The 10,782-nt window shown below is 59.0% G+C and overlaps 1 protein-coding gene across 2 annotated transcripts; it reads right to left on the bottom strand.

Moving 5' to 3' along the window:
• Positions 1–16: 16 nt before the first annotated feature.
• On the bottom strand, positions 17–9,974 carry PLCD4 (phospholipase C delta 4). Of its 2 annotated transcripts, none has more exons than XM_065841090.2 (16): positions 9,881–9,974; positions 7,357–7,409; positions 6,859–7,017; positions 6,136–6,364; positions 5,765–5,894; positions 4,968–5,199; positions 4,497–4,698; positions 4,052–4,196; positions 3,407–3,559; positions 2,904–3,044; positions 2,385–2,541; positions 1,849–1,965; positions 1,391–1,569; positions 1,104–1,239; positions 870–1,019; positions 17–740 (listed from the first exon to the last, which is right to left on the bottom strand). In XM_065841090.2, the coding sequence occupies exons 2-16, from the start codon at positions 7,379–7,381 to the stop codon at positions 634–636; spliced, it is 2,262 nt and encodes a 753-aa protein (XP_065697162.1). In that variant the 5' UTR covers positions 7,382–7,409; positions 9,881–9,974; the 3' UTR covers positions 17–633. The 2 variants fall into 2 exon arrangements, with proteins under 2 accessions (XP_065697162.1, XP_071667015.1); XM_071810914.1 differs by lacking the exon at positions 9,881–9,974 and adding an exon at positions 7,861–7,912.
• Between the last annotated feature and the right edge of the window lie 808 nt (positions 9,975–10,782).

Here is a 10,782-nt window from a genome sequence, read left to right as displayed (position 1 = left end):
TCTTTGGTCCGTTTGGAGCTCGGTGTGAGCCATGGGGCAGGTGCCTGCAGGGTGAGAAGCCCAGCTCTCCATCTGTCCCCAGCACCACTGCACCCAGACCCAAACCTGCCTGTCACCAAACAATTTATTAAGCTGCTTACAGAGAAAGGGCACAGGAAGGGTCAGCAACAGGCATAGGCCAGGAGCAGCTGCAGGGGCTGTGATGCAGCTCTGCAGGGGTGGAGCAGTGAGGACCGACTGCTCTCCCACCTCTGCCCAGCCCTGGGGTTTGCTCAGCTCCAGCCGTGCTCCCTGGGCCTGGGGGGACCAGCCCCTGCGGCAGAGCCAGGGTGCTGTGCACCATCTCTCCTCCTCATGGCCAGGGTGGGCTGCACTAGTGCAGACCCCACACTCACGAGTTGGAGGCAGCATCCTAAACCTGGGAAGGGAAGGTCAGTACCTTTTTCCAGCCCTTGGAGGCCACTGCAAAGAGAGGTGCAGCAGTGACACAAGGGGTAACACAGGGATGACACAAATGGCTCAACAAGAGGGTGATGTGGTTGGCTCTGCAGCCCCAGCTGCATGGGGCCTGCTCTATGGCTTCTATCCAGGTCTTGCGTGCCCCAGGGCCTTGGTCCTGCTTGCCCCAGGGGCTCAGTCCTGCTCAGGGCTGGGTGGCTCGGTGATGCGGATGTGGACAAAGAGTGAAGAGGGTGGGATGCTGGTGCCATCCTTGGAGAGCAGATGGATATGGCGGTAGCCTGTAGGGGGGACAGCAAAGGTCTGGCTGACAGCTGCCCCCCACCCTGCCCTTTAGCACCAAGCTGAGCCCAGACACCCCTGTGGGGCTGCCCTTGCCCCCCGACCACCACTGGGCAGCAGCTGCTCACCAGGTTTGATGTTGGCAAAGGCTAGGGTGAACTGGCCCACGAAGTCGTTCCTGGAGGTCTTGTCGTAATCCTCCACCACGAAGCGGACAAGGGCCAGTTCCGGCACATGGAGCTGGAACTGAAGCGTCTCATCCCAGCGGGGGTTAAACCCTGGAAGGGAGAGCGGGTGCTGGGAGAGCGAGGGAGAGGGCTGCCTGGGTGCAGCAGGCTCCCTGGTGCCACTGTGGGGCTCACCGTTGTTCTCAATGTACTTGGTCTCCTGGTGCGCCTGGTCCGCAGGGACCCCATGGATCTCCACACGCACCAGCGGGTCAATGATGGCTCCATCCTTGCTGTTGGCCACTTTGGGCAGCTGCTGCCCACTGATCACCTGCAAGAAGGGGTATGGACCTTCTGAACTGGGGAGCAGCTGAACCAATCTGCTAGGAGGCTGCTCAGCTCCAGCATGCTGCCCAAGGCTGGAACCAACAGAGCCTCAGGACACTGTCATGGCTCCCCAGGGTCTTTCCTCAGCACTGTACCTGGATGGTCAGAGTGATGGGCCTGTGGGCCTCCCAGCTGCTGGGGTCATTGGGGTTGAAGAGAGTCTCCTCATCCCTCATGAAGGGTGGTTTGAGCACATAGCCACAGCAGCCGTTCTGGCTGAAGAGCCCGTCACACAGGTCCATCTCTGTGCCAGCTGTCTGGAAGTTCAGGGCCACTAGGGGAGTTGGTAGGGAAAGGGCAGCTTGGAGACCATCCCCTGCTTGAGGCTGAGAACCAGCCTGTCCCCATGGCCGCAGAGATGTGGGGCTGCACAGGGGGACAGGGCACCTATGCCCGGATACCCCCAGCTTCCCCAGGGCAGAGCAAGAGCCTGCAGCCAGACCTGGCTGCAGCTGGGGTTGTGGGTGACACTAGCATGGGTGTTGACAGTGACATTTGGCACAGGCCCTGGGTCTTCTCCCCGGCCCTCAGTCCTGACACCCCCCAGCCATACCGATCTGGCACCCTGCATTCCACATCTCCTGGGGGTTGTAGTTGGAAGAGTCGGTCCGCATCCCGCTGGGGTAGATGCGTGTCAGCTGCCAGGTGTTGTGGCGAACAAATTCGTTCCCTAGGGATGGAGTGTGAGAGCCACTCATGGAGTCATTCCCTGGCCTGTACAACCACCTACATCTGCTACCCATCCACCCACTCACCTCCTCTTCCATCCATCTATCCACTCATCCATCCTTTCATCCATCCAACCATCCATCCTTCAATCTACCACCCATTCATCCACCCACCCACCAATTCTCATCCCTCTCTCCTCCCAGGAACACAGGTGTCCTGCCTCACTTTCTAAGCCAATAATGCCCACTCACCCATCAGAGCCAAAACCCAGGGTACAGCCCTGCTGGACCCCCTTTCTCCTGCAACACCAGTGCAGGAGGGAACTGCAGTGTCTGGAGGGTCTAGCCCTACACCTGAGGAAGCTATGTGCTGCCTCCACCCTGGTCTGGTCCCCTGGTGCCGCTGCCCCCTCCACCTCACCTGCATCCCGTATGAGCTTTCTGGCCTTGGATTCAGCAAGGGAGGAGATCTCAGAGGGCCGGGAATGGCTGCGGGCCTCCTGGAAGCCCCGGAAGGACACACTCTTGCAGTAGATTACACAGTCAGACAACACCTGTGCCAGGCTCTCCTTGTCCTTCTGCAAGGCAGGGCTGTGTTAGGTCCCTCCTGACGGGAGCATCGTCCCCCAGCACTCACAGGGGCTGTAGAGCCCAGGAAAGGCCAGAACAGCCATGGGGGTGCTGGTCGTGGCAGCATCCCCACCACAGACAGCCTTCTTACCAGGAACAGAGCAGGCAGGGCTGCCCAGCATGGTGTTACAACAGGGACACTGTGCAGAGGGGGCTGGCATGGCCAGGGGCAGAAAGGGCTGTGCCTCCCATCTGGTGCTGTCCCTACAGTCTCTGTCCCTCCTCTTGGCACTGGGATGTCACCATGGCCCATAGCAGTGCCCGTGGGTGACTCAGTGCTCATGGCCGGTCCCCAGCTCAGGCCACCCACCTTTGTCCTCCGCCTCTCCTCCTCTGCTTCTGCCCCATTGTCATCATCAGACACATCGGGTGCCTCGACCCCTGGCCCATCCAGTGTGTCCTCCAGCCGCCCGATCTTCTTCCCCTTCAGCAGGATCTTGTGCTTCAGCTCCTGCAGGGTTGGGCATAGAGAGGTGTGCACCTTAGGGTGTCCATCCCCTCCTTGGGACTTGCTGTCCCTCAGAACTCCACTGAGGGGGCCAGCACTTCCAGCTCCATTCAGCACCCAGAAGGGGATGGGGTAGGAGGGTTCTGCCCTGCTGTCTGGCTCTGCAGGGTATGGGGAGACAACCTTGGGGACAGCTTTGGGACCCCTGTGAATATGAGGAAACTGTCCCCAGGGTTCTCACGTGCTCCAGCAAAGCAGGACAATGCTGGGATAGGGGTGGCCTTTCCTCTGGGCAGCAGAGCCACCTCCTCACCCTGCTGCTAGGCATGACAGCGATGCTGAGCATGGCCGTGCCCTGTCCATACCTCTGGGGATGGCAGCTGGGTGGGGACACGCCCATCAATGGTGGTGGTGAGGAGCTGTTCCCCCAGGATGGACTTGAGCTGCTGGGCCAGCACCTCCTGCTGCTCCATGCTACAGTGGTTCTCCAGGGACAGGATCACCGGGTAGTCTGAGGTCTAGGGAACAACGTGCACAGATGGAGATCAGCCCTAGTGGGGCTGGAGAGTGCTCACATGGGCTTTGCCCAGGCGTGAGTAGTGCCAGGATGGAGCCCCCTGTGTGTCCTTGTATCCCCCTGAGACCTTAATACCCCTCCAGTCCCCCAGCATCCCCCTTTCCCATCTCATCCCCACATCCCCCAGGCCCCATCTCACCCCTGCAGCCCCAGGCCCCATCTCATGCCTGCACCCCCAAGAGACTATGTCTGCATGAGTTCCCGTCCCCTGGCACGGCACAGCACAGGGCTGTGGGTCGTATCCCCAAGTGCTGTCCCCTGGGAAGGGACACAGCCACCCTCTTCACCTATGGTGAGGTCAGACCTGCTGCAGCACCAGGTGTGTGAGCCCCAGCACCACTCCTCTTCCAGAGACCCATAACTGCCCCAAATCACAGCTATGTTCCGTCCACCAAGGGCAACCCACAACACCCAGCAGGGAAGGGTATCCTACCTTGAAGGCGTACTTCTCCAGGGTGCTCACCACCTCCCGGAAGGGGATCTTGGAAGTGAAGGTGTGGCCGTGGTACACCATGGGTTCCCCGTTTGGCCCGTCCCAACAATCCACCTCCAGGCACCGGCAGCCCCGTTTCAGAGCCCTAGGGGTGGGTTGTCACTCCTGGGACAACATACCAGCCCTGTGCCCTCCTTTCTGCCTCTGGGTGTCACCCCTACAGGGACCAGGGGACAACCACCAAGGGTGGGGGGGATGCTGCATGCAGGGCAGGTAGAACTAAGCTCAGCATCCCCCTTGCTGAGCACCCCATGGTGTGTCCACAGGGGTGCTGGGCCATGGAGGATGCACAGGAGCTTCTGCGTTTGCCCCATGAAGCTGCCCAGGGCACAGCACTGGGACAGGAGGGTGCTGGGTAGCAACCAGGAGGGAGCAGCCCCTTTACCTGATGTAGCCCTCAATGCTGCTCTGGCCTCGGATCTGGTCCTCAATCAGGTAGGTATTGTGGGAGGAGGAGATGAAGTAGTGGCAGAGCGGCTGGCTCATGTCTTGCCACAGTGCCTGGTGCTGGGGGTTGAAGATGGAGCCCTCCGGGGAGCAGAGGTACATGAGGAACCCGTCAGCACTCAGCACATGGCGAGCCCTGGCTGCAGGTAGAGGGGGAGGCTCAGCGACAGATGGAGACCCAGAGGGGGCAGGATGGGGGCAAACAGGGCTGCTGCTGGCTCCTGACATCCCCAACTTGGTGGACATGGCTGCTGCCAGAGGCTGAAGCACAGGGAGAGATGCCCCATGGCAGTAACCTTGGGAGAGTGGGCCGCGGATGGAGCTGGGCATGCCCCTGCTGTGGGGCTGTGGGTCTCAGCCTCACCTTCCACCCGTGCAGAGCACAGCCCATGTCTACACTAGCTCTCACCTGACTCCGATGGCTCGTACTTGTCAATGAGCTCCATGGCAAGCTCCTCCGTGCCCTCATCCTCCAGCTGCTCCTGCCGCAGGAAATCCACCAGCTCCAGCAGCGTCAGCTTCTTCCCATCTTCAGAGAAGTCCTGGAAGAGGCTCAGCACCTCCTCACGCTGCGTAAGGGCCTTGTAGAAGAGCACAAACTCCTCCCCTTCCAGTGTCCCCGACTCTGACTTGTCGGCAGCCTGCGAGGGAGCTTGCTCAGTACCCAGTCGGGGCAAAATAGGGTGTCCTGGTCACCCCATGGGGCTGTGGGGGGATTTTCCCACCCCCAGCAGAGCGCACAGAGACTCCATGCCAGCAGCAGTGGTAGGCATCCATCAGCGCGTGGATGGATGGATAAATGGATGGGTTGGGAGATGAAGGGCTGGCCGGGTGGACTGATAGATGGGTGGGTCTATGGATGGAGAAATGGACAAGCAGATGAATGGATGGACAGCTGGCTGGCTGGCTGGATTGATGGGTAAATAAACAGCTAGCTGAGTGGCTGGGTGGACAGATAAACAACTAGGTGGACAAATGAACGGGAGGAACAGCTGCCTTGGCTAGTTAACGTAAATGAACAAACGGATGCTTGTTTGGGTAAACAGGTAGTTGGGTGAACAAATTAATGAATGGATGGGTGATTAGATGGATCAATGACAGACAGAAGAAAGTGATCCTAACCTTCTGCAGGGAGGTGTTGTGCAGCTTGTTCCAGCCCCTCCAGTCCCACCCCAGCCCCTCCACACCCTCAGGTGTGATGCTTACCTGGAAGAGCCGCAGGGCATGATCCTCATTCATGTCTACATTCATCATCTTGAGGAGACGCTGCACCTCTTTGAAGTTCATGCGTCCATCCTTATTCTTGTCGGCTTTCTGGAACCAGTCACGAATCCATGTGCAAGAAACCAAGCGAGATGTTAAGGGAAAGGACTTTGGCTAAGAGAGGTGGAGCTGGGGAGCGTCAGAGGGCCTCTTTTTCTTTTTCTGTGGGCACCCTCTGCTCTGTTGCAGATGGTGAAGCCCAGAAGAGCTAAGCACAGACTGAGGCATGGCTGGAGATGTAGGGCCTGGGGGATGGCAGGAGATGGAGGAAGGACTGGATGTGGATGGCAGAGTGGTGCCTGCAGGAAGGATATTGGTCTATCTTCTCCCTCTGGTCCATGCTGGTGGCCACCTCAATGAGCTGGCGCAGGCCCTGGACCCAGCACTGTGCCTCCTCTGCTGAGCCAGCGATGAGGTCCAGGTTACCCCGGCGGCCGTAGAAGACAATAGTGAAGCAGCGCTCAGGGGGAAACTCTTCAGCCAGGCTCTGCAGCACCTCCGACTGGTGCCCTTCCCGCACCGTCTCCACATCGCTGATGGAGACTGGGGCAGAGGGAGGGGAGGCCTGTCTGTGGGGGACGAGGACCACAGGGCAGGAGGCACTGCCCACAGATATCTCTCCTTTCAGCCATCCCTCTTTCCACTCATCTATCCATTCATCCCTCCATCCACCCAGCCAGGGGGTCATCCATCCATCCACCCCCTGAGCTACTCATCTATCCGTCTACCCGTTCAGCTATCCATCCACTGAGCTACTCATCCATCCACACCTCTGTCTGTCTACTCCTCTGCTGGCTTGTGAGAGCTTCCACTTGTATCAGCTGCAACTTCTACTCAGCTCTCATGACCCTGCTCGGGGCAGGATGCGTCATGGAGAGATGGGGGTGAGAAGAGCACACACATGCACACAGAGTGTTTCTTGAATGCCCCAGTACCCTTTGCTAACATGGCTCCAAGAATCTCTATACATTCACATCCTTGTTCACTCTGAACCCTACTGGTGGCCCCATGGCCAACACGCAGCAGTCAGTACTCACAGGCAGACTCAGTTTTGCCTGTCCTCTTAGACTGGTACCAGATGGTCATGCAGTCATCCTGCAGCTTGAAGTAACGCTGCTTCTTCCAGCTCTTGGACTTGACTTTGCGCATCAGTGTCCCCTGCTGCATCTGCTCCAGTGTGTCTGTGAGCTGGATGCCTGGGGGCAGTGTGAGCTGCATCACTGAGAGTGTATCTGAGCATTGCACCCTGGTACCTTGCTCTCTCCCACCTCTGGGACCCTACGTGGTCCCTCTATTTGGGATGGAGGAGGGACAGACCCCAAACAAACTCTCTTCACCACAAGAGGGGCAGAAAGTGGTTCCCCATCGATTTTTCCCACCCACCCTCTGTGCTGCCAAGCCCAAATCCCAAGAGCCACAAGGAGTAGGGATGCTCCTGGGTGTAGCAAAGCAAGCTCAACCCAGGGGCCAAATCTGCCCCGCTGTAAATCCAGCTGACCCGGTGCCCTGTGCCTCCCCTCTGCCGCGACACTCACGGGCATTGCACAGCAGCGATGCCATGGCTCTGCCTCCTCTGTGCTGGCAGCCGCTGGGGAGGGAAGAGAGAGAGAGTGGCTGGGGGGCAGGAGCAGGGCTGGAGCCCCACACTGTGCCCGTGTCCTGCTGGGTGTTCTCCGGCCGTGCCCACACGTATGCAAGGTACATGTGCCTCTGCCCATGGGCGATGCACCTGCACCTGTCTCCTGCTGGGTCATTGCCATCCTTAAGTGTCGAGTTCGCCTTGCTGTGCTCATGAAATATTAATTTGCGTTACCGGGAAGCTGGAGCTCAAAAGATATCGGAGGAAAATAATAACTTGCCAGCACGGCTGCCCTGCAGCCCAGCAGATACTGGAGCTCTGGTGGTCTCGGGGGAGGAGTGGCCCTGGGAGATGGGAAAAACTGCGCTGGGGGTGCCCAGGAAAGCCAAGAACAAGCCCCAATGGACTGGGAAATGGCCTCTAACAAGAAAATTTGGAAGTAAGGGAAAGCCCTACTTACTGTGAGAGCAAGGAAGAGGGTGCAGAGCAGGACCCGCAGCTCCTCCAAACCCTTCTCCCCAGGGAACACCAGCACGCTGGGGCCACGACTGCACCGGCAGCCGTACAGGGAGTGCACTGCGCCAAGTGGGACTATAAATACAACTGGACTGACAATAAGGCTTTGATTAGGCTGTTAAGGCTTTAATTAGACTGACAAATCACTGGATGTGCCTGTTACCCCAGTGCTGAAGCTGGGTGCTCGAGGAGCAGATGCCACAGCTGGTGGGCTGGGATTTGGGTGCAGGAGGGGACCAGGGGGTTCCTGGAGGTAAAGAGCTCTGTGCTGGGGCACAGGGGTGGCAGCCACACCCCAGGCCCCTGACTCAGCACAGGCATCGAGGATTTGGGGCTGGGAATAGCCGGTGCCGTCAGCGTGCAGGCAGCTGCCAAGCCCGGCTGCCAGATCCTGGCGGGCTCAGCACAGCACAGGCTGGGGAATATGCCAGGCATGGGGCTGTCTGTGGGTGTTTAGCTGTCCCCAGAGCATATGGGGACTGCCTGTCCCTGCTCTCAGGGACCTCACATGTTGCTGGATATATGGAGCAGCTGGGGTGACATCCCAGTTGCCTCACAACAGTGCTCAGTGCCAGGGCTGTGCTTTCCCAGCAAAGGCCCTTCTTGCAGGGCTCAGACCCCAAGGACTCACTGCAGTGCCTGCAGCACCCCCTGCATTTGATGTGCTGGGGGGCACCAAACCACTGGCCCAGTGCTTGGGCTGCCTGCACCCACAAACAGGAGGGTAGCACCATGTTCCTCTTGGGCCCTGCAGAGTGGGTGGCCTGATGGCCACTGGCTTATGCAGCCCTAGCAGTGCCCTGTACCCCATGCAGCACACTCTCATTCCCCCCACACTCCACAGCCTGGAAGGAACCAGAGGGAGACAAATCCAGTCACTTGTCTGCCTGCACCCTCCTGCCTCCTGGCAGCACCCAGACCAGCACCACCACTTTGCAGGCTCATAGGTCCAGGTACCCACCTGCCCTGTGCCCCCTGTGCTGCCACAGGTGAGGGGACAGAGACTAGGATGATTTTGGGAAGCTGGGGTGGAAAGTGAGGCAGCAAGGCTGAAGGAGCAGAGAGAGATGCTGGCCTGGGACACAGATGGGCTCTGTGCCACAATCAGGCCTGTCCTCTCTGCACCCGGGCACACCTGTGTGCAAGGAGGCAGCGTGCAAGGGATCTGCTTGCAGTCCCCAGGCCTGTAACTGCTCTGAGATTTCAGAACTGAACTGATCTCCCCCAGCCCCAGACCTCACAGGTTCCCAGCACAGCCCAAGCAAGCCCACCCCTGCCTCAGGAGCCGTGCTCTCCTCAAGCATACAGGGAAGAAGACATGATCCCTTCCAGCACAGGGAAGATCCCACGAGTGTGGACACAAACACACAGCTGTTCCCCTCAACCCTCAGTCACACTGTCAGGGGGAGTGGGACAACAGTCAGGTACTGGAGAAACCCATCCCAAGGGCTTCCCACAGGACTGCCCACTCCTGTCAGGGTCAGCTCCAGCTCCCCTCAGCACACACTGAGCCACCACAGCTTGTCTCCTAGAGGTGACAGTCTCCAAGCAGTGCTGGGGGCCCAGCAGGTATAAGCACTCCCCAGCTGCTTCAACAGTCTCCTGGCAGAATTAAATGCCACCATGGGTGTGGCCATGCCAGCCCCACACAGCCTTCGCCCCACCCCAGGACACACTGTGGTGCCTGAGGACAGAGCCTGACCCACACAGGGGGACCAGCCAGCAGCTGATGGGGTCAGAGGGGTTGGGGTGGGTCAGATAAGAGGCTCTGGGATGGGCCAGCAAAACCCAGGGGAGAAGTAACACCTTAAAGGAGAAGAAAAAAAACTGCTGGCACCACTCACCCCAGGGCGAGGGATGCAGGAACTGCAAACACACTGCAGGAATGCAGCAAGTGCTCTCTCCCTGCCTTCCTGCAAAGCAAGACAGAGCAGCACCACCCCCCCAAAACCCTTCCATGTTACCTGCTCCAGGAGAAGTGTGGTGCCACAGGGATGCAGCCAGCTCCCACTGGGAAAGGCCACGCAGTCTCGTCAGCTCACATCACGTCCCCTCTTCCTACCGCCTGCAATAAATCCTCTCCTCACCACTTGCCCTCCCCAAGAGAGACCAGACCAGGAGCAATCCGTGCTGGCTGGGGTTTTATTATTTATTAATCTGAACTTACAAAAAAAAAAAAAACCACAAAACCCAAACCAACCAAACAGAAGCATTTGCACACCCTGTCAAGGTCAGAGTGGAGAGAAGAGAGAAGGCAATGGTTTTACAGGACCCTGGGGGCAAGGAAGAGGCTGTGCTCTGCCCTTGTGCTCTGCCCTTGTTACGCAAGGCTGAGAGGGGAGGAGGGAAGGGAAAGGAGATTTAAGACACCGTTGGCACAACATCGCAGATAATCAGCAAAATGGGCCACTCGAGGAGGGGGGAGGCATCAAGTAGCTGCCCAGGCTTGCCTGCAGCCAAGCACTGGCTCTGCTGCAGCGAAGCCCGGGAGCTCATCTGCATCGGAGCGCCGACCGTGGCCACACTAACGCCTTGGCACAGGGAGGCCAGGTAAGCGGCTGCTGGTCCTGTTTAATTGCGGTTGGGCAGAGGCAGGCGCCAGGGCAGGTCTGAGAGCTGAAATGGATGCAGACAGCTGGCAGAGATGAGCTGGAGGGGGGAAAAGGGAGGGGGGCCCAGGATTGAGAGGCACCTGGCAGGCAGCCGGGGATGCAGAAGCTGTCATACCTGGAGCCCGCAGGATGTCACTCCCAGCTGTCGCACAGCACAGGATGATCGGTCGGTGGCCTGCCCACCCCCACAAGGCATGTTCCCTAATGCTCAGCTCTGCCTGATGAGCCAGTCAGTGGCCCTGCCAGGCCTGAGC

Source organism: Patagioenas fasciata, chromosome 7 (genome assembly GCF_037038585.1).
Source record: "Patagioenas fasciata isolate bPatFas1 chromosome 7, bPatFas1.hap1, whole genome shotgun sequence".
In the NCBI taxonomy this organism is placed as follows: domain Eukaryota; kingdom Metazoa; phylum Chordata; class Aves; order Columbiformes; family Columbidae; genus Patagioenas; species Patagioenas fasciata.
The sequence above is the reverse complement of the archived record's forward strand: the minus strand, read 5'-3'. Positions and strand labels throughout refer to the sequence as shown.